Source organism: Chlorocebus sabaeus, chromosome 10 (genome assembly GCF_047675955.1).
Source record: "Chlorocebus sabaeus isolate Y175 chromosome 10, mChlSab1.0.hap1, whole genome shotgun sequence".
NCBI lineage: Eukaryota > Metazoa > Chordata > Mammalia > Primates > Cercopithecidae > Chlorocebus > Chlorocebus sabaeus.
This window is the reverse complement of record NC_132913.1, coordinates 3369915-3396778: the sequence shown is the minus strand read 5'-3', so window position 1 is coordinate 3396778 and position 26864 is coordinate 3369915. Positions and strand designations below refer to the sequence as shown.

The window sequence follows — 26864 nt, the reverse complement described above, 5'->3', positions numbered from 1 at the left end:
TACACTTACAGTGAGCACCAAAATACTGGTGAGCATGAGATCATAATCAGAAAATATCAGTGTCTGACAGTTTTTGACCTATAAAAATGGCAATTTCATAGGAGTCAACTTAATACCATGCGTTTTCTGGCAGGTGCCCTTAAAGATGTAGTACACCATCCTACCAGGTGGGTCACTGTGGGTAAACTGCATCTCTCTCATAGACAGTTAGTTTAGTAATAAAAAATCGGAGAGACTTTGCTTAAATACTTGAACTGTCTACAGAACAATTAAACGCATAGCTCCAGGCAGGCGCCGTGGCTCATGCCTGTAACCGCAGCACTTTGGGAGGACAAGGCTGAAGGGTAGCTTGAACTCTGGAGTCTGAGACCAGCCTGGGAAATGAGCAAAATCCCGTTTCTACAAAAAATCAAAAATAATTGGCCGGGCGCGGTGGCTCAAGCCTGTAATCCCAGCACTTTGGGAGGCCGAGACGGGCGGATCACGAGGTCAGGAAATCGAGACCATCCTGGCTAACATGGTGAAACCCCGTCTCTACTAAAAATACAAAAAAATAAGCCGGGCGAGGTGGCGGGCGCCTGTAGTCCCAGCTGCTCGGGAGGCTAAGGCAGGAGAATTGCGCGAACCCGGGAGGCGGAGCTTGCAGTGAGCAGAGAGCGGGCCACTGCACTCCAGCCTGGGTGACAGAGCGAGACTTCGTCTCAAAAAAAAAAAAAAAAAAAAAAAAAAAATAATTAGCCGGGTGTGGTGGCATGCACTTGTAGTCCTTGCTACATGGGCGTCTGAGGCGTAAGGACTGCTTGAGGCCAGAAGGTCAAGGCTACAGAGAGCCATGATTGTACCATTGTACTCCAGCTGGGCAACAGAGTGAGTGAGACCCTGCCTTAAAAAAAATAAATCAGCACCTTGGCTGAGAAACAGCCATTTTGTTTTTTTAAACTACATCAGAGAAATGGCTAATTAATAATAATCCAAGTACATGGAATCTTAAATTCAGCCGAAAAAAAAACAACCTGGCTGGTGTAATGACTCATGCTTGTAATCCCAGCACTTTGGGAGGCCAAGGTGAATAGACTGCTTGAGCCCAGGAGTTTGAGACCAGCCTGGGCAACATGGCAAAACTCTGTCTCTATTAAAAACACAAAAATTAGCCAGGCGTGGTGGCACCTATAGTCCTAGTTACTCAGGCGGCTGAGGTGGGAGGATCACTCGAGTCCAGGAGATTGAGGCTATGCTGAGCCAAGATCACACACCACTGCACTCTAGCCTGGGTGACAGAGTGAGACTCTGTCTCTGTCTCAAAAAGATCTAAGTACCGTGACTTATTCCACTTTTCAAAATGTTATTCCACTAGCATTTCTTTTTAAGCATTCATAATATTAGCTAACATCAGCATAAGATTTTACAGCTTTATGTACAACTCTGAAGAAAATCTTCAATGAGAACACTACTTATAAGGTGAATTTTTTCCCACAACTAGGAGCTTTTAAAAAAGATAACACTTCTCATTATGTGCAAATGAATACTAGGGCTGCTGATGTTTATTATTTCCTTTTTTTTTTTTTTTTTTGGAGACAGAGTCTCACTCTGTTGCCCAGGCTGGAGTGCAGTAGTGCAATCTCAGCTCACTCCGCCTCCCGGGTTCACGCCATTCTCCTGCCTCAGCCTCCCGAGCAGCTGGGACTACAGGCGCCCACCACTTCACCTGGCTAATTTTTTTGTATTTTTAGTAGTGACGGGGTTTCACCATGGTAGCCAGGATGGTCTCGATCTCCTGACCTCATGATTCACCCACCTCGGCCTCCCAAAGTGCTGGGATCACAGGCGTGAGGTATATTATTTCTAACGTTTACAGTGACCCTGAAATTATAAGTTCTAAGCAACTCATTATTAATACAAAGAAACGAAGGCCTAGAGAAATTATAAGACGACAAAGCCAGTGGCAGAGAAAGGATTGAAACCCAAATGTACTTCTTTTCTCCAAACCACCTTCTATGCAAAAATTGAAAATTACCTGAAGTCTTTCCTTCCGGCTGAGGCTGCTGAGCACCAATGGGTGCAGGCTGAAGCCCTTGTGTGCTGATTGGGGTTGCTGAGTGAATTCCCTGTGTGCCAAGTGGTGCGGGCTGTATCCCTGGGGTCCCGATGGGGGCCGGCTGGATGCCCTGGGTACTGATGGGTACTGGCTGGATCCCTTGAATATGTCGAGCATGTGATGCATCCACTGTCATCAACTGCATGGGGTTTAGGTGGACGGTAGACGCTACCCCCACGCCAGTCTGAGCTGTGATGGCAGAGTTTGGAGCCTGAGCTGAAACTAAAAATGATGTAAAAGGTAACTATAAGAAGGTTAGCTTCATTCCACACACTTCACATAAAGAGAAAAACACTAAAATAAACACAGATTTCTTCCGTTGTATAAGATCTAAATTCACGGTTTGAAAAAAAAATAAATAAATACTGTTACTTGAACCTTCATATACTTGGGATTGTTATTTCCTTTCACTTCCTACCAATATGATGTTGTCTTTCTACAGATTACTAGAAACATGATAAAAACCAGAAAAAAGGCAATCAGCTATTCAATTGCAAATATTAGTCAGGCAAACGTGTTAAATAATTAATATAAAACATCAGAAAAACACCCAGGGGTCCCAGGTCAAGAACCTCTGCTTTACTTGATAGGGCCACTATCACAGGCAGTTTTGAAATATGGCAGTTATGAATTTCAAATGGCATGTATCCACCAGAAAGAGAGAACAAGCAAGTGTCCTGTGTCCTACAAGGCACACACCCCATCTACTGTGTATATTTAAAAAAAAAAAAGGAAACAAGAGCATTCACAGAAAGCAACAAAAAAAGGAGGAATTTCTCACTATCTGTGGAAAGAAAATAAACACAGAGGACTTTTTCCTTAGTTATCAAAACAATCCAGAGACGTAGGAACTTGTTTTCAAAGCCATTTAAGTATCTTACACTTATAAGCTACCTTTTCCCTAAATAAACAAGTGTCTTACAATGCTTGAAATTTTAGACCAGCACTGTTTAATGGCATACTGGGTCACTCACGCAACTTTAAATTTTCCAGTGGCTACAATAAAAAAGTAAGAAGAGCCCGGTGTGGTGATTTCTGCCTTTGATTCCAACATTTTGGGAGACTGAGATATGAGGAATGCTTGAACCCAGGAGTTGGAGACCAGCCTGTACAACATAGCAAGACCCTATCTCTATGAAAAATTAAAGCATTAGCTTGGCATCATAACACAGGCCTGTGGTTCCAGCTTGGCCCACCTCGGCCTCCCAAAGTGCTGGGATTACAGGCACGAGGTATGTCAGGTTGAGATGGGAGGATTCCCTTGAACTCAGGAATCTGAGGAGGCAGTGAGGTATTATTGCACCACTGCACCCCAGCCTGAGTGACAGAGAAAGACTGTCTCAAAGAAGAAAAAAAAAAAAGTTTGAAACAGGCCAGGTGCGGTGGCTCACGCCGGTAATTCCACCACTTTGGGAGGCCGAGGCGGGCGATCATTTGAGAGGAGTTCAAAACCAGCCTGGTCAACAGGGTGAAACCCCATCCCTACTAAAAATACAAAAATTAGCTGGGTGTGGTCGCGCATGCCTGTAATACCATCCACTGAGGACAGTGAAGCAGGAGAGTTGCTTGAAGCTTGGAGGCGGAAGCTGCAGTGAGCCGAGATCACGACCCTGCACTCCAGCCTGGGCAACAGAGTGAAACTCCGTCTCAAAAAAAAAAAAAAAAAAAAAGAAACAGGCCAAATTAATTTTGATCATATATTTTATTTAACCAAATATATTCAAAATATTACCATTTCAATATGTTATTAATAAACTGTTTTTTTTTTTTTGAGACAAGGGTCTCGCTTTCTTGCCTAGACTTGAGCGCAGCGGCGCAAACAACATAGCTCACTGCATCCTCGACCTCTTGGGGTCAAGCAATCCTCCTGCCTCAGCCTCCCAAGCAGCTGGGACTACAGGCACGCACCACCATGCCTGGCTAATTTTTGTATTTTTGGTAGAGGCTAGGTCTCATCTAGCTTGATCTCAAACTCCTGGTATCAAGCGATCCTTCCTCCTCAGCCTCCCAAAGGGCTAGGATTACAGGCGTGAGCCACCGCGCCTGGCCTAAAAATTCTTAACAAGATATTTCACATTCTCTTTTCTATACTATGTCTTCAAAATCTAGGGTATATTTTACTCTTCGAGTACATCTCATGAATTTTTATCAGATGTGCTTAATCTGTATTTTGATTTCATAAAGCCTACAACTGAAAAAGTAGTTTTGCATTGCTAAGTTGTTCCAAACATACTTGAAATTTCTCAAAATTAAACAAAATTAACAATCGAGTTTTTCATGTACTAACCTACTTCAAGCGCTCTGTGGCCACACATGCCGCTGGCAGCCATACAGCACCGTGTGGCAGGAGGGCAATGTCCACAATCCAGGCAACAATAACACTTTCTTTTGTCTTTTTCTCTTTGTTTGTTTTCTGAAACAGGCTCTCACTTTGTTACCTGGGCTGGAGTGCAGTGGCGCCATCATGGCTCACTGCAGCTTCAACCTCCTAGGCTCGGGCAATTCTCCCACCTCAGCCTCCTCAGTAGTTGGGACTAGAGGCATGCACCACCATGCCCACCTAATTTTTTAATTTTTTGTAGAAATGGGGTTTCCCTGTATTGACCAGGCTGGTCTCAAACTTCTGGGCTCAAGTGATCTGCCCACCATGGCCACCCAAAGTGCTGGGATTACAGGTATCAATCAGCCACAGTGTCCGGCCCCAGGCAATAAGGCTTTTTTTTGAGACAGTCTCACTCTGTCACCCAGACTGGAGTACAGTGGCACAATCGTGGCTCACTGTAGCCTCTGCCTCCCAAGTTCAAGCAACTTTCCTGCTTTAGCCTCCCGAGTAGCTGGGATTACAGGCATGTGCCACCACGACTGGCTAATTTTGTATTTTTAGTAGAGATGGAGTTTCTCCGTGTTGGCCAGGCTAGTCTAGAACTCCTGACCTCAAGTGATCTGCCTGCCTTGGTCTCCCAAAGTGCTGGGATTACAGGCATGAGCCACTGCGCCTGGCTGGAAATAAGGCTTTCTGACACCCAGAGTGACCTGAGGGTCCCACAGGAAAAGATTACACAGACTCTGACATTTAAGGATTGTTTTTCCTGGATTAGCAAAAAGAACACTATTTACACGTCATGATGGTGAGAGGAGGGCATAACTGAACTAAAAAACATATAACTGGTACACCAAATCCCTGTGACATGTGGTTTATCTATATAACAAACCTGCACAAGTACCATGGAACCTAAAGTAGACGTTATTATAAACAACCTTTATACATTTAAAAAAAATACAACCAATATTTGCATAAAACAATGGAAACCCTATAAAAGTGCAGCTCTATTCATTGTAACTACTGTCATTTTCAGGAGAAACAAAAATTGCTAACATGATTATCCTCAGGGTGGCATAATACTATGCAAATATCACTAACGAGTAACAACCTTTTATAGATCACAAAGACGATTATTTAAGACCTTCAAGCTTCACATTTTATCTGAATCTGAAAACAGAAGCTGAAATAATTAATCTCATACTAGAAATAACCCCAATCAATTTCTACATTATTGTTGGCAAAAATGAAACTGTGAAAAGTCATCTAAAAAGCAGGGTTTGTACCTGGATACTGTCGGATAGTGGACACGGAACTGGTGATTGGGGTGTAGGTATGTGCCGCCAGTGGGTATGCAGAAGGGGGGTAAGTTGGCAAAAAATACTGGAACTGAACAGGAACAGACGGTCTAGAGACAGAACAGATGAGAGCAAACAAAATAGTCATTTTCTTCTTCACTTTCAAATGATCCTATCCCCCAGCTCCTCTTTGTATCAGAACTGCCAAATGAGCTTTGCTCAAATTGTGTCCCAAACAAACGCTTACATCACAGGACACACACCAAGAATGCAAAACTAAAAAAAATAAAAACAAAGTGGATACTATAAATACCTATATTAATAAATGTAAAAAACACAGATAATATTCTACGGGTGATTTTTGAGAGTAAGTCTGAAAACCAATTCACAAAAACTCAGTCATCAAATCTTCCCTGCTCAACTCTTCATGAACTACACTCAACTCAAATTGGTTTTACTGGCCAATGTCGCTAAAAATACATAAATAATCCCAATTTCATCTGAACTGCTTCAGAAACAATGGAAAGAAGAAATGAGATCCAAGTTATTTTTATGTTTTCAGAGACAGGGTCTTGCTATGTTGCCCAGGCTGGAGCGCAGTGGCTATTCAACAGCACAATCATGGCACAACCTTGAACTCCTAGGTCCAATCGAGCCTCCTGCCTCCGCTGCCTGAATTCTGGGACTACACACATGTGTCGCTATGCCTGGCTCCTAGTTTATTTTCTGCGCTTAATATAGCCTTGATGCTAATATTGGAACAGGAGAATAAGACAAAAGAAAGATTATAAACAAATCTAACTCACTACAACAACAAAAAATCCTACATAAAATTGAATTAAGTCCCATATAAAGTTAAAGACATCATAATCAAATAAAGTTTATCACAGGGAGAGAAATGCTTCAACATCAGAATGTCTATTCATGTTTTAGATAAATTTTAAAAATTAAAAGAGAACAATAATTTAAAACAAAAGATAAAAATATTCGAGAGCAGTCAATAGTTATTCATGATATAAATGCCTAAGAAAATAGAAGTAGGCCAGGCACAGTGGCCCAGCACTTTGGGAGACTGAGGCAGGTGAGTCACTTGAGCTCAGGAGTTCGAGACCAGCCTGAGCACTCTGGGAGGCTGAGGCAGGCAGATTACTTGAGGTTAAGTTCAAGACCAGCCTGGCCAACATGGCGAAACTCCATCTTCTACTAAAAATACAAAAATTAGCCAGGTGTGGTGGTGCAGGCCTATAATCCCAGTTACTCAGGAGGCTGAGGCACGAGAATCACTTGAACCTAGGAGGTAGGGATTGCAGTGAGCCGAGACTGCACCGCTGCACTACAGCCTGGGCAACAGTGTGAGGCCTCATCTCTACAAAAAATAAAAAAACTTAGCCAGGCATGATGGTATGTGCCTGTAGTCCCAGCTACTTGGGAGGCTGAGGTGGGAGGATCATTTGAGCCCAGAAGTCAAGGCTGCAGTGGGCTACGACAGTGCCACTGCACTCCAGCCTGGGCAACAGAGCAAGACCCTGTCTCAAAAACAAAACAAAAAAACAAATGAAAATGGTAAGACCCTCTTGCTTTCCCCTCAAACTGTCCTTATTTGTAGGCAAAATAAACATATACGTAGGAAATTTATAAATCCATAAACATTTAGAGCTAATTTACAGAATTATTTAGAGAATCTATAAACATTGAGAGCTAATAGGAGTATTCAACAAGGTGGATGGACATATCAATGCATCAAAATCTGTAAGCACTCCTAGACACAAATGATCAAATTAGAACACTTAACAATCATCTGCTTTTGAAATTACTTTGTGTACACTGTATACAGTACTTTATGGGAGAGGCAGATACAGACATGGAATGGGGGAAGCGATGGGATTGAAGTAGAGGTATCAGTATGAACTCAAATGTTCTTAAAATACTATATACCTCCTACCTCTGCCTGCTCAAAGCGCCTGGAAGAATGACAACCCATAGCAACAAGCAGGGCTAATGCCCAGATCTTGGTTTGTAAATGACAAAGGGCTCCTTGGAGAAACAGCAGATTTCAGAGCCAGACAGCTAAAGTTCAATAGGAATCTAGAATATCTCATCATGGAAAAGAAGGAAAGGCTAGAACAGAGGGGACGTGGTGAAATCCACAGAAGTAGACAGAAAGAACCCCCAAGGACCAAATGAGATCATCTGAGCATCAAAATAGATGACAGCAATGGATTCTAATGAATAAAAGCAAATCTACAAGCCTGAGTCGATTAAAAAACAGTAAAATGTTCAACATAAAAAATAAATAGGGGTGGGTAAGAGAAAGTCTCTTTACATCAGAATGCCAGCTAATTTATATAGACAAGGCGTTAGAAAAACTCACTATTTTGCGACTATCATATTAGTAACTGATTCAGCCAGGAATTAATAATAGATCTACAACTATTGAATGAATGTTTACTGGAGAACAGGATAATTACACTCAGATATTTCCAGATAGATTACTTGTTTACGAAGGAGAAAAACATGACTTTCCAGTAGGAAAAAACTGGCAAACATCACCTTCACTAAGCAATGAATGTTAACATGACCAATACGGGGAAAACAGACCGCAGGAGCTCTCTGATGCAATGGGAAGAACACACTGCTTACCTGGTATAACCTGAATGTAACCTTGAGGAAACAATGTGACAGTATCAAATCCCCCAAAACAACCGGCCTCTCTACACTCTTCAAAAACACCCATGAGTCAAAGAGAAGGGAGAGCTCGGCGTCCGTTCAGATAGCTGTACCGCGGTGACGTAAAGAATGTCTTTACTCTTCTGTGCTACAAATGCAGGTACTTATGGATAAACGGTCATAATGCTACAACCCTTACTCTCAAAATGGCCAAAAAATATTAAACACACAAAACCAAAAAAAATGGATACTAGGAAAACATCCGTCAAAAGGAGACTGGCTTGAAAAACATCGCACATAAAAAAGGAATTATACGAAGCGTTACTTTGGGGGAAAATCGAAAGCATGAGTCATACATACAGGCCGTATTTGTGGGACGTTTTGTTTCATGCTGATAAAGCAGAACGATCAGTGGCACAGTGAGGCACAATAGCTGGCACGTGGCCTCCTACCTGTTGTCACTTCGGGTTTCCATGGCCACGGGATTGGGAGAGGCCCGATGTCCGGAGATGGGAATCAGGCTGCTCCTCTCGGCAGGGTAGTCTGGCTGGATCCGAGGAGAAGTGTGTGTGATCTGCTGGGGCACCACCTTGGCTGCAAACAGTAAACGCCAATTCCATGACCACGCTACACTTTTTTTTGCCATGCCAAAACATTCTTGGCTAGCAGCAATCTTAGGAAAGCAAACAAGTAAAGCCTGGACTTTTAATCAAAATAAAAAATGAAAAATAAGTACAAAGTTCAACAGAATTATTTCAATTCTACATTCACTGATATATTCCTACTGTTATTAAAGCAGGGTTCAACATTAATACTTAAACAAAGACAGAAGTGACCAGGCTCTTTTCTCTCAACCTGGACCTGTTTTTGAAAGGATTAAACTGCTTAACAAGTAAATAGGCCAGGCGCGGTGGCTCACATCTGTCATCTCAGCACTGTGGGAGGCTGAGGCTGGAGGATAACTTGAGTTCAGGAGTTCAAGGCCACAGTGAGCCATGACTGCACCACTATACTCCAGCCTCACTCACAGACTGAGACCCCGTCTCAAAATAAATAAATAAATGAACACACACAATTTTGGATTAAAAAATGGAAAAAAAAAAAAAAACCCTTAGATTCCACTCTGGGTCCATCGATGATTACAAAATGTAGCTAATTAGCAATGAGAAGACCACTTTAATTCCCAAGTCTATTTCTTTACCTATAAGGATCCCTTCTTTAGATCACTTAATAATTTCTAAGGTCCTTTGAATGTCCTACAATTTTATATAATACTTTAGAGCAAAATCAAAATCAATGACCACAGAGTTTTCAAATTCAATCTGAGGCTCCAAATGTGTACTCCTTCAAAACTTGCATCCAATTTTGTTTGGAAGGTATAGCTGAACTAGAACATACTTGACACTATTCTTTATAGCTCTATCTATTAACAGTATGCCTGGGCATTCAGAAAGAGAAGCCGTGATCCATCTCAGAGATACAAAGGGACAGCTTCTATCTGTGTAAAAACCCAAGTTACACCAGTGACAGGCACATTAACAAAGAGACTAGACTAGGAGGATGCCAACGCATTACCCTAAATGCAGAGCATTTAACAACAACGCTGAGCTACACAGACCCACTGCGATGCCAGCCAGCTCCCACGGGAGGCAGATGGAGAAGTTTTTGCAGGGTGATAGCAGGAATGCCCATTTGATCACTCAAGATTGCATCTATTGACCAACGCAAAGAGAAGCTGGCATGACAGGGTTATCCATCAGGGAGGTAAGCAGTGGGGATGGTGAGGAGGGGGCAACTAAGCCTTGTTTTTTCACTGAGCCCCATGAAAGGTAGGAGAAAATGATGCTTCCAGTAGGAATGAAGCTGCCATGTGACAGAGTAGCTAACCAGTGGTTGGTAACCAGACACACCTCACCACTCAGCCATTCATTTAAATCTTTACTTGTTTTCTAATTTAAAAAGCCATACAGGCTGGGTGCAGTGGCTCATGCCTGTAATCCCAACACTTCGGGAGGCCAAGGCAGGCGGATCAACTGAGGTCAGGAGTTTGAGACCAGCCTGGCCAACATGGTGAAACCCTGTTTCTACTAAAAAGACAAAAATCAGCCGGGTGTGGTGGTGCGTGCCTGTGATCCCAGATACTCAGAAGGCTGAGGCAGGAGAATCACTTGAACCTGGGAGGTTGCAGTGAGCTGAGATCATGCCACTGCACTCCAGCCTGCATGACAGAGTGATACTCCATCTCAAAAAAAAAAAAAAAAAAAGCCATACCTTCTCAATAATTAAATAAAAACGAAGGAACTATATAGTACAGAAAACATTAAGTCTGTCATAACGTTATCTCCAAAACTTATCCCTATTTTCTGAATAATGTGATCACCAGATTTCACTTTCTATAATTCTGAGAACATGATCATATGTTGACCAGAACATGGAGAAAATAAGAATGGTATTCTATTGGAATAGAGGCAAAAACCTTATACTTGTGATTTAGCAGGCTTTTTTTCTGAGCCAACATATTCCTAATAAGAATAGCTGAATTTGTATTTAATATCACCTGGAGAGGGCAAGCTCACTTGGAAAAAGTCACTTAGGTGATTTTAATATGTATGTTCTACTTCCCAACTTGAAAATCAGTGGTCTAGGGTTTTATCAGGTTTCCCTTCTCAACTGAGCTACCTTTCCTGGAGAGATCCTATTATAATACAGAAATATCGGGGTAAGCATAAAAGAGAAAAACAAAATGACCATAAACCCCATGGAACGTAGGAGCACGCGTATGTATGTCTCCTGGTACTTTTTAGCGAGTCTGCTTCCACAGTGGGATCTCTTAGGAAGACAGAAGGACATTCACAAGAACCAATCTCTAAAAAATTCTTTTAGGTGCTCCCAGTCACCTAAAAGCAGTCACCCACTGCTCCCAGTCTACAAAAAATTTTTAAAAATCAGCCAGAGGCCAGGCATGGTGGCTCACACCTGTCATCCCAGAATTTTGGGAGGCCGAGACAGGCAGATCATGAGGTCAGGAGTTCAAGACCAGCCTGACCAATATGGTGAAGCCCCGTCTGTACTGAAAATACAAAAATTAGCCAGGCGTGGTGGCTCACGCCTGTATTCCCAGCTACTCAGGAGGCTGAGACAGGAGAATTGCTTGAAGCCGGGAGGCGGAGGTTGCAGTAAGTAGAGATCATGCCACTGCACTCCAACCTGGGCGACAGAATGAAACTCCATCTCAAAAAAACAAACAAAAAAATTAGCCGAGTATGGTGGCAGGTCCCTGTAGTCCCAGCTAATGGGGAAGCTGCGGTGGTGGCAGGTACCTGTAGTCCCAGCTAATGGGGAGCTGCGGTGGGGGGATAGCTTGAGCCCCAGCTACAGTGAGCTATGACTATGCCACTGTACTCAAGCCTGGATGACAGCAAGACCTTATCTCTTAAAAAAAAAAAAAAAAAAAAGAAATCAAATTTCTCCATCCATAAGCGGAATCTCATCGGTGCAAAGTCTGTTTACATACTGTCCAAAAAAAAAAAAAGAAATCAAATTTCTCCATCCATAAGCGGAGTCTCGTCGGCGCACGGTCTGTTTACATACTGTCCACGGCTACTTTCACGACACCGAGTTGAGCAGTGGTGACACACACCTATGTGGTCTGCAAAGCCTAAAATGTTTCTAGAAAGTGTGCAAACCCCTGATCTTGATGACTGAAGTTGGACTGCCAGAAACTTTCCAGGGATTTTTTTAACAATTCAAAGTATACATATACTTAGAAAAAGAATAAAGAAAGCCTAGAAGAAATTCTAGAATGGGCGTGATGTACAGCAGGGCAGCACCCAGATGAAAACCTGGGGAACATACCTGGACAACAGTGGTGTTCTTCCCACTGTTGTGTCACTGAGAACTTTCCCTGAACAATCTGTCAAAGTCTACAAGTTTTCCTCATTCCAGATCTTTGCTTTTCCTGTTGTTTTTGTCTATGTCAGTATGGCTTATTTTTACAAAAGGTACAGTTTGGTAAGAAAGTAAGTCAAAACTAAAGTTTGAGTACTCAAGAATTGTTATACTCTTTTTCCCCTACCATCAATGCCAAGTCTGCATGATACATAATGTTACAAGTCATATTCAGTGTTGCTTTGAAAATCAACAACTGGGCCGGGCACAGTGGCTCATGCCTGTAATCCCAGTACTCTGGGAGGCTGTGGCAGGCGGATCACAAGGTCAAGACCAACCTGGCCAACATAGCGAAACCCCGTCTCTACTAAAAATACAAAAAAATTAGCCAGATATGGCGGCACATGCCTGTAGTCCCAGCTACTTGGGAGGCTGAGGCAGGAGAATTGCTTGAATCCGGGAGGTGGCGGTTGCAGTGAGCTGAGATCGCGCCACTGCACTCCAGCTTGGACAACAGAGTGAGACTCAGGGAAAAAAAAAAAGGAAATCAACAACTGTAAAAATCAATACTAGCCATCAGCATGAAGGCCTAGTCAGAGGGGCTGCCGCGCTCCGTGTGAGCTTCTGTCGAGGGCAGACGCCACTTACCGACGGGGATGTTCGAGGTGGTCACAGCAGTAGCGTGGGAGGAATGGGAGGGCACCGCCATGGTAACAATGGTACTGGTGGGAGCCTGCGTGTGGGACACAGATCCTGAAATAGGGGAAAAAAGGAAATTCTTTAACAAGAACTTCTCTGCACACATTACAGATTCTCAAAAACCTGGGAAAACTCTTGGAAAAAGTTAAGATAATTTTTCTAGCCCATTGTTTTTCTCTGACTGAAGGTGAGAAATGAAAAATTAACCCACCACTCTTGCCTTCTCTTTCCCCGGTAGAAGGAAGAAGTGGGTTATGGACTCACCGGCTGTAGTCGCTGAAGGAATGGTGTTGGTTGCCAAAATAGGTGCTACTGTGGCAGCAGCCACTGGGGTGCCAGTACTGAAGATCGTTTTCTGTGAGGGAAACCCCACAACACAGTTGTAAGAATATTATCCACTGCATCCCAGGTAAACGCAATCAATGCCTTCAGTACTGCCAGGCCCTCAGCACACTTTGCCCACTTCTGGTTTTACCCAACCAAGTACACAGGTGGTTCTCCAACTTCGGTTTTACCTGAGCCATTGTATGAAGCTGCTGTTTTGGCGTCCCTAGTGCAGGGTGAGATGGTAGTGTGATTCTTGTCGTGACATCTCGTGACTGGGCAGGACGCTGAATACTGATTGCTGCAGATGGTGGGTGCTGGATAGACAACGTTGGCCTACTGAAAAGATAATAAAGACACAATGCAGACAGGAAAGGTCATTTACGATCTTTTGCTAGGTTACAGTCCTGCAAGTCATACTTTTTCATAGGTCTATGAAGTTCAGAGTTAAACCAATACTTGGTCTTTAATCACACCAATGAGGAAAAGGCGCACTGAGTTTGTCTCGTTTTAAAACCCATCAATTTGCACCACAAACTGAAGAAATTAACCCTTAGTTGTTCTCAGTATCCTTAATATACTTAATCAACACTCCAAAACAGACTTGAGTTAATATCATTATAATAACTGCACTTCAGGTCAGGTGTGGTGGCTCACACCCGTAGACACAGTGCTTTCGGGGGGCGCCAAGGCTGGAGGACAGCTTGTGCCCAGGAAGTCAAGGTTATAGTGAGCGATGACTGCGCCACTGCACTCCAGCCTGGGGCACAGAGTAAGACCTTGTCTACATAAAAAATTAAAAACAAAATAATTGCACTTAACTGTGGATAGATCTGAAAATATACTATAAATTTACACGCTATAAGTTTTTGACAAATTTCTTGAAGACATATCAGAGACAACCTTGATTAACAGCAGCTTAAACTATGACTTTTGAAGCAAGGACCTTCCCCCCAATTTTACATCATTCCTTAGCAAATGTAGGAACATTCCTAAAAAAATAGAAAAAATTAGCCGGGCGCAGTGGCAGGCGCCTGTAGTCCCAGCTACTCGGGAGGCTGAGGCAGGAGAATGGCGTGAACCCGGGAGGCGGAGCTTGCAGTGAGCAGAGATTGCGCCACTGCACTCCAGCCTGGGCGACAGAGCGAGACTCCGTCTCAAAAAAAAAAAAAAAAAAAAAAAAAAATGGAACATTCCTAAAATGATAAAATGTTACAGTTATGACTGCCTCAGGACTGGAAGGGAAATCAACAGAGGATGCCAAATTAATTGGTAGCAAGCTACTGAATTGGCAACACTGGCAAGAAAATTTGACAATTTAACAAAGCTGGATATTCAAATCAGAGGGGAGGCCACATGCGGCAGCTCACACCGCAGCTCACACCGAAGACTGCTTAAGCCAAGGCTAAAGTGAGCTGTGATCACACCACTGCACTCCAGCCTGGGCGACAGAGTGAGACCCTGTCTCCAATAAAATAAAATAAAAAGAATCACTTCAAGTGACATTTAAACCCATTGCCACTCTGGTTAGTGGGATCTAGCTGGAGGACAAAAAGAACCGTGAAGTTAGTTACTCAGTATTCTTATTGTTAGTAGTAATCTACAAAAGGTAAGAGGCTAATTTATGTCAGATGGACAAGTGATACAGGTGCCCCCTTTTTAAATCTTTTCCACTGTATTTTTACTGTACCTTTTCTGTATTTAGATATACAAATACCATAGTATTTGTATAATATTCTACAGTATTCAATACAGTCACAGGCTGTATAGGTTTACAAACTAGGAGCAATAGTTAGAGCACCATAGCCTTGGTGTGTAGCAGGCGACACCATCTAGGTTTGTGTAAGCATACTCTTATGATGTTTGCATGTCAAAACTGCCTATTCATTTCTCAGACTGTAACCCCATCATTAAGTAATGAATGAGTATAAAACCTTAGAAAGCAAAAAAAACAAAAAACAACTCTAAGGTTAAATTTCATTTGTAAATACCAATATGTGTCCATTACCAGTGAACGAGTGAAAAAAAATTGTTTTCTTGAGACGGAGTCTCACTCTGTCGCTAGGTTGGAGTGCAGTGGCATGATCTCAACTGACTGCAACCTCTGCCTCCCAGGTAGAGGCAATTCTGTGCCTCAGCTTCCTGAGTAGCAGGGACTACAGGAGCGTGCCACAATGCCTGGCTAATTTTTATATTTTTAGTAGAGACAGGGTTTCACCATGTTGGCCAAGATGATCTTGATCTCTTGACCTTGTGATCCACCCGCCTCAGCCTCCCAAAGTGCTGGGATTATAGGTGTGAACCAATGTGCTCAGCCAAAAATTTTTAATTAACATAAGATTTTAAAACATGTAGTCGCTCAGGTCTGTAATCCCAGCATTATGGGAGGCTGAGGTAGGTGGATCGAGTTCGAGACCAGCCTGGCCAACATGGTAAAACCCCATCTCTACTAAAAATATAAAATTAACCAGGTGCAGTGGTACATGTCTATAGTCCCAACTACTCCAGAGGCTGAGGGAGAAGAATCGCTTGAACCTGGGAGGCAGAGGTTGCAGTGAGCTGAGATTGTACCACTGCACTCTAGCCTGGGTGACAGAGCAAGAGTTTGTCTCAAAAAAATAAATAAAATAAAATAAACAAATAAAGAGGAAAATATCAGCAGGAAGACATGACTATCTTTACCATACTGAGTACCTCTGTCGCCAGAAAGAGCCCAAAAGCAATGGCACACCAGAAACAATGAACACTTTTAACACCCAGAACTTGGGTTACAAATACTACTCTCCACTAAAAAGAACCAAAGAGAAATGGCTGATATGAAAAAAAAAAAAGAAAAAAAAAAAAAAAAAAAAAACAGGAGAAAGCCTGAGACATCATGTACCAAAAAGAATAAAGTACTCAAAGGTTAACGAGAGTCATCAAAAGGAAACTTGGTCCAGGCCCAGTACAGTGGCTCACGCTTGTAATCCCAGCACTTTGGGAGGCCAAGGCAGGCAGATTGCTTAAGTCCAAGAGTTCAAGACTGACCTGGGCAACATGGCGAAATTCCACCTCTACTAAAAATACAAAAATTAGCTGGGCGTGGTAGCACACACCTGTAGTCTCAGCTACTTGGGAGGCCGTAGCAGGAGGATCACTTGAGAGCCCAGGAGGCAGAGGTTACAGTGAGCTGAGACTGTGCCACTGCACTCCAGCTTGGGCAACAGATGAGAGGGTCTCAAAAAAAAGACATTTGAGCCAGCTCAAAGGGGTTCTCCCTAGCCCAATTTGGGGCACTGGGAGCAAAAGAAAGAGACTTTGATTAAAACATTTTGAGGCTGGGAGCAGAGGCTCACACAGCCCTAGCACTTTGGGAGCTGAGGCAGGAGGACTGCTTGAGCCCAGAAATTTGTGACCAGCCTGAGCAACATGCCAAAGCCCAGTCTCTACGAAAAATAAAACAATTAACCAGGCATCTTGGCAAACACCTATAGTCCCAGGTACTCAGGAGGCTGAGGCGGGAGGATAGCTTGAAGCCCAGAGGTTAAGGTTGCAGTGAGCTATGATCGCGCCATTGCAACCTTGACCTCTGGGGTTCAAGGTATCCTCCCACCTCAGCCTCCTGAGTACCTGGGACTATAGATGGGCATCAAGTTGTGATTCAGCCTGAGTGACAGAGACGCTGTCTCCAAAACAAAAACAAACGACAACAAAAAAAATCCAGTCTGAATATTTAACATTGACAGGTCCATAGTGACTCACCTACACATACCAAAAACAGTCAGAGGGAGTAAGGGCATTCAGAAAGTGCTTCCTAGTCTGTTGTCTTAATCACCACATTACAGGTTGAGTATACCTTATCTAAACCGTTCTGGATGAGAAGTGTTTCAGATTTCGGAATTATATACTTACTGACTCAGCATCCCCGATCCAAAAAGCAGAAAGGCTTCAATGAACATTTCTTTTGAGGGGCATGTCAGTGCTCAGTTTCAGATGTTGGCTTATTATGGATTTTGGTTTAGGGACACCCAATTGTGTACTGCTCCCACAGATCAGCTTTTTTTTTTTTGTTAACAGTCTGAAAGGCAACTCCAAGGATAGAGCCCCAATTCAGTGATCTGACATCTACAGAAAATAGGGGGCTTAAATGATAAATGGACTTGTAATTATCCTCCAGTGTTCAGATAGGTCCTTGTATGACTGGCTTATTTGGAGGACAAGGGTATTGTAGGCAGAGACTGCCAGTGTGGTATTTTCTCCTTCTCCTCTCAGAGAATAGTAAAGAAAACAAGAAAGAGAAATATAGTATCCTCCTTTCGCAAAATTAGGAGACATCTGAAATCTCAAACCACAGGACAGAAGAATTGCCAAAGGTAGGGATAACCAGAGACTCAGGAGCCAATGAAGGAAGGATTGCTTTCTTTTTTTCTTTTTTTTTTTTTTAAAAAGAGATCGAGTCTCACTATGTTCTCACTATGTTGCTCAGGCTGGTCTTCAACTCCTGGGCTCAGACAATCCTCCTGCCTCAGCCTCCCAAAGTGCTAGGATTACAGACACGAGCTACCCTCCCCAGCCTGAAGAGAGAATTTCTGGGGCTATAACTCTGGGGATAAAATCCAGTAATGAAGTATAATGCTCCAAAATGAGGAGCGCAAACTGACAGAGAAAATCAGAATCTTCGTGTAACAGTGGGAATGGAGCTGGCAGTGGAGCAGCATTTGGAACAGTTCCAAGGGTTAAAAAGCAAAGGATCTAGGGTTAAACCAGGAATCACACAGACACAGAAAAGTCCCATCTATGGGGAACAGGGTGCGGGGGACCTAGGGAAGAGAGGCTTTGCCATTTTAAGTGGTCTATCTGCACTGACAGGAATGAAGTAAATGGCCAACAAATTTCAAACGCAGGACACTGAGTCATTTGGAAAATTTCTCCAAACCCAGTAAATAGTCCAGGCTACAATAAGAACCAATTACAAATAGGGGATCCAGAATAAAGTCAATCCGATCAAAGATGAATACTCAGAAAAGATCCAAAACAGGATCTATTTAAAGACGCTAAAAGACAAAAGGTGGAACGAAACACACCAGAAGTGCTTTCACTATGCAGATGAACACTGTACCATGAATTTAAAACCTTAATGAAGTAACCACTTCTATGAAATGGAAACACAAAGCAAAGACTAAGAGCTCAGTGGAAATGATGAGAGAACAACAGAAGAAGACAAAATATATAGGCAGAGCTCGAGAGAGAAACAGAAGGCAACTGTTCAGCAGTTTCAAGAATGAAGGCAAAATTAGAAGTGGAACATGAGAGACAATGCTGAAAATGCAGTCAAGGATGGAGAAGACTATGAAAACAACGTTAAAGGGAACAGTTAAAAAAATTACATAGGAGTGCAAAAAGATTCAACACTTAGGAATCGCCTGTAATCCCAACACTTTGGGAGGCTGAGGCGTGCAAATCACCTGAGGTCAAGAGTTCAAGACCAGCCTGGCCAACATGGCAAACCCCCGTCTCTACCAAAAATACAAAACTTAGCTGGGGGTGGTGGTGGGTGCCTGTAATCCCAGCTACTCGGGAGGCTGAGGTGGAAGAATCACTTGAACCCGGGGGGCAGAGATTGCAGTGAGCCAAGACTGCACCACTGCACTCCAACCTGGACAACAGAGCAAGACTAGATCCCAAAAGAAAAAAAAAAAGACATAACTCACAAAAACTGTTCATAATTAGTTTTTCTTTTCTTTTCTTTTCTTTTTTGAGATGGTGTCTCGCTCTGTTGCTCAGGTTGGAGTGCAGTGGCATGATCTTGGCTCACTGCAACCTCCGCCTCCCGGGTTCAAGTGATTCTCCCGCCTCAGCCTTCCAAGTAGCTGGGATTAAAGGCGTCCGGCCCCATGCCCAGCTGACAGACAAGGTTTCACCATGTTGGCCAGGTTGATCTCAAACTCCTGACCTCAAGTGATCTGCCTGCCTCAGCCTCCCAGAGTGCTGGGATTACAGGCATGAGCCACCGCGCCCGGCCAATAGATACAGTTTTATGCTACAGATTGAAAAGGTACACCATGTTTAGAACAAAACCATAAATAATGGTCATTACAAAATAAATGCCATTAAATTTGCTGATATTCAACGAAAAGAATCAGGCAATGAGGCAAAAAGACTAAGGCCTTTGTAAGGGGTTAAAAAAAAACAAAACAGAGTCTGTGCAGTAACATCCAGATCTAGAAGACACGGGAAAAACGACCCATCAAGTAGTCATGGAAAGAAAAGAGAAACAATAAAACACTTAATCAGCCAAACTACTGCCTAAGTATAAATGGGAAATGATTCTCAGCATGTACAATTTCAAAATACTGGTGCTTTAAGATACGCCCTTTTTGAAGAAAGTGAGAGAAAATAAATTTCTTTCAACCAGGTAATGACTGAAAAGACAAGGGTCAGAGAACTGACAGATTGAATGTATTTAGCAGAAAAATTAAGATATGACTTATATTTTTCTGGAAGTTTACTATTTTCTCTATACCTTGAACCAATTTCTTTATTGCTGGTTTATCTGGCCCTTTGAAGGTTTGGTAGAATTCTACGAAACCAAGGCTGGGTGTGGTGGCTCACAGTTGTAATCACAGCACTTTGGGAGGCCGAGGCAGGTGGATCGCTTGAGCCCAGGAGTTTGATACCAGCCTGGGCAACATAGGGAGACCCTGTCTCTACAAAACATTTTAAAATTTGCCAGGCATGGTGCATGGTGGCACGTGCCCGTAGTCGCAGCTTTGGGAGGCTGAGGTAGAAGGATCACTTGGGCCTAGGAGGTTGAGGCTGCAGTGAGCCGTGACTGAGCCACTGTTCTCCAACCTGGCTGGCAGAGCAAGACCTTGTCTCAAAAAAGAATTCTATGAAACCAGCTGGATCTGGTGCTTCTGTGAGAGATAGTGCTTAAAATTTTTTCTATTTCTTCTATGGAAATCGGTCTGTTGAAAAATTTCTATCTGCAGAATTCAAAAAAAGTTAGACATTAGGAATTTATAGTAATTGTAGATATAAAGAAAAAAATCATCTGATTAGGGTTTTTGTTTGTTTAATTCACTACTTGCAGTATATTGCTAGTGTTATATGAGTGAATGCTAAAAATGCATTCAACAAAATTCAATATCCAGTTTTTTATTAAAACATTGAACACAATAGAAAAGATACTTTGACAATATGATTAAAAATAAAAAGCCAAAAAATAAAAATAAAAAGCCTACCCCTAGTTTTTATCATACAGTTGGCCCTCAGTATCCATAGGTGCCACATCTATGGATTCAACCAAGCATGGACTGAAAATATTCAAGGGGGAAAACAATTTCCCCAAATTCCAAAAAGCAAAACTTGAATTAGCTGAGCACCAAGTGCTACACAGAATCCACATGAATGAAGTGATGTGTAGGCATCATAATAGGCACTCTAAGTAACCTGGAGATTAAATCATCTCCAGGTTACTTAGAGTGCCAGAGTACATGGGAGGAGGTGCGTAGGTTATATGCAAATACTATGCCACTTTATATGAAGGAACTTGAGCATCCTTGGATTTCAGCATCTGCAGGGGCTCCTGGAGCCAAGACCCCATAGATAGAGATGACTGTATATCCATTTATACCTTGTGAATTTCCTCATACCACCTGAATATATTAACTTTTATAAAGTTAAAATGAGCAACAACAAGTAGTCTATTTTATGTTGGGTGGTTCTGTCTCTTTGTACCTCAGGTAACACATTTATTAATAACTGCCACAGAGTAAAGTATCCCTTTTATTGAAGAGAGAACAGAGGATCAGGGGAATTGAAAACCTGCTTAATGTCACACAAGTAAATAATAGAGCTAATGGCTAAAGGTAAGTTCCAGGCACTGCTATTCATTTAAATATAATTCTCTTCAGAATTCTGTTCTAGGTTCTCTTCTCACTCTCTAGTGCCCTTGGATAGACACCTGAAGGCTTTCATTGTGGCCCGCGCATTGATCACTCCTAAACCCATTACCTCTAGCACAGACACCTCTTCAACCTCATACTGACAACAGCCGGCCCGCGCACTGATCACTCCCAAACCCATTACCTCTAGCACAGACACCTCTTCAACCTCATACTGACAACAGCCGGCCCGCGCACTGATCACTCCCAAACCCATTACCTCTAGCACAGACACCTCTTCAACCTCATACTGACAACAGCCGGCCCGCGCACTGATCACTCCCAAACCCATTACCTCTAGCACAGACACCTCTTCAACCTCATACTGACAACAGCCGGCCCGCGCACTGATCACTCCCAAACCCATTACCTCTAGCACAGACACCTCTTCAACCTCATACTGACAACAGCCGGCCCGCGCACTGATCACTCCCAAACCCATTACCTCTAGCACAGACACCTCTTCAACCTCATACTGACAACAGCCACTCGGTTGTTCCACAGATAAACTCAGTATCCCAAAGTTCAATCTTTTCTACAACCTGCTTTCCTTCCCTTGTTTTCCTTTTCATTTACTAGGACAGGTAAGGAGGAAACCAAAGAGGCATCTCCAATTCCTCTTCCTTCCTCACCACTCTGCCCAGCTTCCAGCTGACAGGTCCCCGTGGTGCCTCCCTAGCTTCTAACGGCTCGTCTCTCCAACCTACTATCCTTGCTTTGATTCAGTGAATCCCTTCTTGTCTGCGCTATTGCCAAAGACTCCCTTCCCTCAATATAACCCATGGCAAGGATCAACTGCCCTCCCCAACTTCCCTGTAATGTGACTTGGAGATCACGAGGAAAAACAGCATGATGTCATCCCTGATTGTGTCACTCACAAAAAGCCTTTAAGATCATCCCTCACCAACCAGACTTTATTCCTGTATGGCTCTGCAAATCTTTTTTGCTTCTTTTTTTTTACAGACAGGATCTTGCTCTGTCGCCCAGGCTAGAGAATAGTGGCACAATCATAGCTCATGTGGTCTCAAACTCCTGTGGTCATATGATCCTCCCACCTCAGCCTCCAAGTACCTAGGGCTAGAGGTACATGCCACCATGCTTATCTTTTTTTATTTTTTTTTATTTTTTTTATTTGTTGAAATGGGATACTGGTATGTTGCTGAGGCTGGTCTTGAACTCCTGGCCTCAAGTGATTCTCCCACCTTGGCCTCCAAGAGCACCAGGGTTACAGGCACGAGCCACTGCACCCAGCCTAAATCCTTTTCCTTTTTTTTTTTTTTTTGGTGGAGATGGGGTCTCGCTCTGTTGCCCCAGCTGGAATGCAGTGACACGATCACAGCTTGCTATAGACTCAACCTCCAGGGCTTAAGCAATCCTCCCACCTCAGCTTCCCGTGTAGCTGGGACCATAGGTACACACCACCATGCCTGGCTACTTTCTTATTTTTTATAGAGATGGGATCTCCCTATATTGCCCAGACTGGTCTCAAACTCCTGGACTCCAGTGATCCTCCTGCCTCAACCTCCCAAAGTGCTGAGATTACATGCACGAGCCACTATATCTTGCCATCACAACCTTAAAATGCCTAAAATCAAAGTATAAAACTCCTTTCCCAAAAATCCCACTCTCCTCCACCCTGTTAGGTGTATAGGCCAACTAGTACTGGCAAATAAATAATCCTGACTCCTCTCCTTCTCACACTCCCATACCCCCGCCCCCTGCTCCAGTGATTCTCAGAAATCTTCCTGACTCTATCCTTCAAAATCTACCCAGGGCCAGGCATGGTGGCTCATGCTGTAATCCCAGCACTTATGGAGACAGGAGGATCACTTGAGCTCAGGAGTTCGTGACCAATCTGGGCAACAAAGTGAGAACCTGTCTCTACAAGAAAATAAAAAAATTAGTTAGGCATGGTGGTGCACATCTGGAGTTGCAGCTACTTGGGAGGCTGAGGCAAGAGGATCACTTGAGGCTGAGAGTTTAAGGTTGCAGTGAGCCATGATCATGCCACTGTACTCCAGCCTGGGTGACAGAGCGAGACCCTCCCTCCAAAATATAATAATAATCTACCCAGAATCTAACCATGTCTTTCTGCATCCATCTTCATCTCTCCTACATGCTGGCTATACCCTTCTACCAAACCTCTGCTTCTAACTTGGCCTCTCCATAGCCTATTCTATCCAGCAACCAGGCTGAACCAAATGAAACTTCAGATCATTGCATTGCTCTGCTGAAAATTCTGCTAAGGCTTTCCATCGTGCCCCAGCCGAGCCCCCGTCCTCAGCGTGGCTCCTCAGGGCCTATGTGATCTGGAGACCCTGCTACCTCCCCAAACCTCACTCTAGCCACCTTGGCCTCATTGGTGCTTCTTGTAAGTGGCAAACAGAATCCTGTCTCGGAGCCTTGCACTTACTAGTACTCCCACTGCCTAAAACACTCTTCTCTCAGATAACCACACAGCTCACTCATTTCATTGTATCTTTTCATTTTCTACTCAAATGTATTATCAACAAAGCTCTCTCCGACCACATTACATGAAACTGTAAGTCCCCTGCACCACCCACCCTGTCACTCCCAATCCCTTTTACCCTTATTTTTTCCAAAGCACTTTTCACCATCTAAAAACCTACATATTTATTGTGTCTCCAGCCCCTAAAAACAGAAGCTCTGTGTGGGCAGGAATTTCTTTGTTCACAGCTTTAGCCCCAGGATTTAGAACACTACATAGCTCATTAAAGAAAAAGCCACTCAATAAATATTCACTTAAATGAAGGAATGAAAGAAAAAAGAGTGGAGGAGGTGGAGGAGGAGGCAGGAAGGTTCAAACTTCATCCTCCCTGTGTATACCTAAGTGCTGAGTCAGTAGCATGTGCCGCTGTCGTAGTGATGACTGGAGACTGAGCTCTGGTGGCTGAGACGGTGGCTACCACAGCAGGAGGGATGGCATTGGAGGTGGTCACAGGTGGCCGAGACTACCAAAAGAGAAAAAACAGTTCATTTAAAACAAAAATAAAATAAAATATAGGAAGCCAAATACTAAATGTGTAATTTGAAACTTGAGCCTACAGATAAGTATGTTTCTGCCCAAGTAAAAATAAATTCTCACCATTCCAGTTAAGGAATTCTCTTTTCAGATAGGTTGTCATAAGACCAAGAGCCAGGCCAGGCGCGGTGGCTCACACCTGTAATTCCCAGCACTTTGGGACAGTGAGGTGGGCGGATCACCTGACGTCAGGTGATCCCTTATTAAGACAACATTGACAAATGTTTTGGAAAAAAAAAAATCTCATTTTGATTGAATAGTACGTGAGTCCCTCCTGTGCAAATGTGATTGGAGTCAAAATTCTGCCCTACTATTGGTACCACTGGGACCTCACCCTTCAATCTAGCGTTGCCACAGGTCTGCTGTTGGTCCTGGTGTAGACAGCTTATGCTGCCATCCAACCCAACACCTCCACAGAGCTGCTGGCTCTCAGGCCATCTACGTTAGCGAGTACAAGGGCAACTCAGAGTAACAGTATTCTTTTCTAGGTAATGGTTCAGGGTGCCCACATGCCTTCTGGATGTCTTCACATGGACAGAGTGCCCTTATCACACTTATGTGTGAAATCTTCCTCTGAAAAATGAGCTCCACACTGGGCTTCATCCACGTATCCACCATTATTCTTCGAATCACCTGAGTTCTGATTCTTCCCTTGCTCTTAACCCTGAAACATGCATCTAAATGGCCGAGCTCTGCAGCCCTTTTACCTGCTGCTCCTACCAAGTGCAGGTGCGTGTCTTACACTAAGGCTACAGCACCAGCTTCCTCACTCGGGAGCTCCTTGTCTTGATTCTCGTCTCCCTCTATCCCTTCATATGTATCACGTATACCACTAGATGCCTAATACTCCTCCGACTCTGTTTTCTTGACCAGAAAGGTCTTTTATCTTGAAAGCTGTAGGCTAGACAGATACTACCCAGTGTCATAATCAAGACTCTTCCTTATTATCTTAAACCCAGTTGTTTCATACATGTGTCTCTCCCCTGAAAGTGCTTAAGGGGACAGACCTCCTGTATGTGATTCAGCTAGATTCATCTTATCTTTCTTCTTTTTTGTGAGATGGAGTCTCACTCTGTCGCCCCAGATGGAGTGCAGTGGCACGATCTTGGCTCACTGCAACCTCTGCCTCTCGGACTCAAGCAATTCTCCCACCTCAGCCTCCCAGGTAGCCGGGATTACAGGTGCGTGCCACCATGCCCGGCTAATTTTTTGACATGTTAGTAGAGACGGGGTTTTACCATGTTGTCCAAGGTGGTTTCAAACTCCTGATCTCAGACAATCCGCCCACCTTGGCCTCCCAAAATGCTGGGATTACAGGCATGAGCCACTGTGTCCAGCCTAATCTCATCTTTCAACAATACTACTTCAATGATACACAAAGCCATTGTGTTAAAAAAAAAAAAAAAAAAAAAAAGATTTTTGGCCGGGCACAGTGGCTCACACCTGTAATCCCAGCACTTTGGGAGGCCAAGGCAGGCAGATCACTTGAGGCCAGGAATTTGAGACCAGCCTGGCCAACAGGGTGAAACCCTGTCTCTACTAAAAGTATAAAAATTAGCCGGGCATGGTGGTACACACCTGTAGTCCCAAGTACTTGGGAGGCTAAGGCAGGAGAATCACTTGAACCCAGGAAGCGAAGGTTGCAGTGAGCTGGGATCGTACCACTGCACTTCAGCCTGGGCAACAGAGTGAGACTCTGTCTCAAAAAAACAAAAACAAACAAAAAAACGCAGTGGCTCTCTACTGTATATAAAAAGTCTAGTTTATATTCCATATCCTAGAGCACCCAAATTATAGATACTATATTTCCTGCAAATATATTATAGTTCAGTAGTAATGAAGCCATAGATTTCCTTAAAAAAAAAAAGCTGAATGGCATGGACCATGTTCTTGGAATAAACATACATATATGCATAACTTTCAGGAGTCCACAGATCCCCCCAATCCAAGTTAAAATCCCTCAATCCTAGCCAGCCTTTACTAACTGCTGTCTACAACCATCCCTGCCTCCTTGCTGCTGTTCACCTCCCCCTTCACTTCCTCTTCGCTCCTCTGACTCCTCATTAGCACAGCCTTTCCAACAGGAAGCCTTCCCACCACCTCTCCTTTGCGTTCTTCCAGCTTGCCACATGATACTGTGCATCTTTCAAACCTCCCTGTGTCTTGGCAACTCGATGGCAAGTCCCTGAGGTCAAGGATGTGCCTAGTGCCTGGTGGACTGAATAACTCCCATGCCGCCCTGCATGCGCCCCGGGCTCCGACGTGCCTGGATGGGTTGGTGAATGATGTGCTGCACTGCTGGCTGAGCAGCAGCAGCGTTTGGCAGCTGCGAGGTCGGCCTCAGGACTGTGGTTACTTTAGAACTGGACATCACGGCAGCAGCAGCTGCACCTGAAAAACAAAAGTGTTCATTATATTTATTCTAGTCATACTCCCTAGGAAAATAATCAATATATTTCCTAAAACTCAGATAGTAAATCAGTATGGAGCTGAAGTATGGTACGTATACTTCCCATTTCATCACAGAGAAAACAAAGAAAATGTGTATTCAAAAGATTTAATAATAATTTACATTGCCTCTTCACAATCTTAAGTGAAACTGCTG

General features: G+C 43.4%; 1 protein-coding gene across 11 annotated transcripts in view; it reads right to left on the bottom strand.

Moving 5' to 3' along the window:
• SAP130 (Sin3A associated protein 130) overlaps positions 1-26864 on the bottom strand; it is an 83982-nt gene that overhangs the window by 42275 nt on the left and 14843 nt on the right. For 9 of the 11 annotated variants that reach the window (XM_037988131.2, XM_037988130.2, XM_037988132.2 and 6 more), the window contains exons 6-13: positions 26526-26650; positions 24064-24188; positions 13483-13630; positions 13232-13322; positions 12917-13021; positions 8833-8974; positions 5702-5823; positions 2015-2317 (exon numbers count right to left, since the gene is read on the bottom strand). In XM_037988131.2, coding sequence (XP_037844059.2) covers positions 2015-2317; positions 5702-5823; positions 8833-8974; positions 12917-13021; positions 13232-13322; positions 13483-13630; positions 24064-24188; positions 26526-26650 — 1161 coding nt within the window. The remainder of the gene's footprint in view (positions 1-2014; positions 2318-5701; positions 5824-8832; positions 8975-12916; positions 13022-13231; positions 13323-13482; positions 13631-24063; positions 24189-26525; positions 26651-26864) is intronic. The other 2 variants (XM_007964582.3, XM_007964579.3) reach the window with 1 other exon arrangement.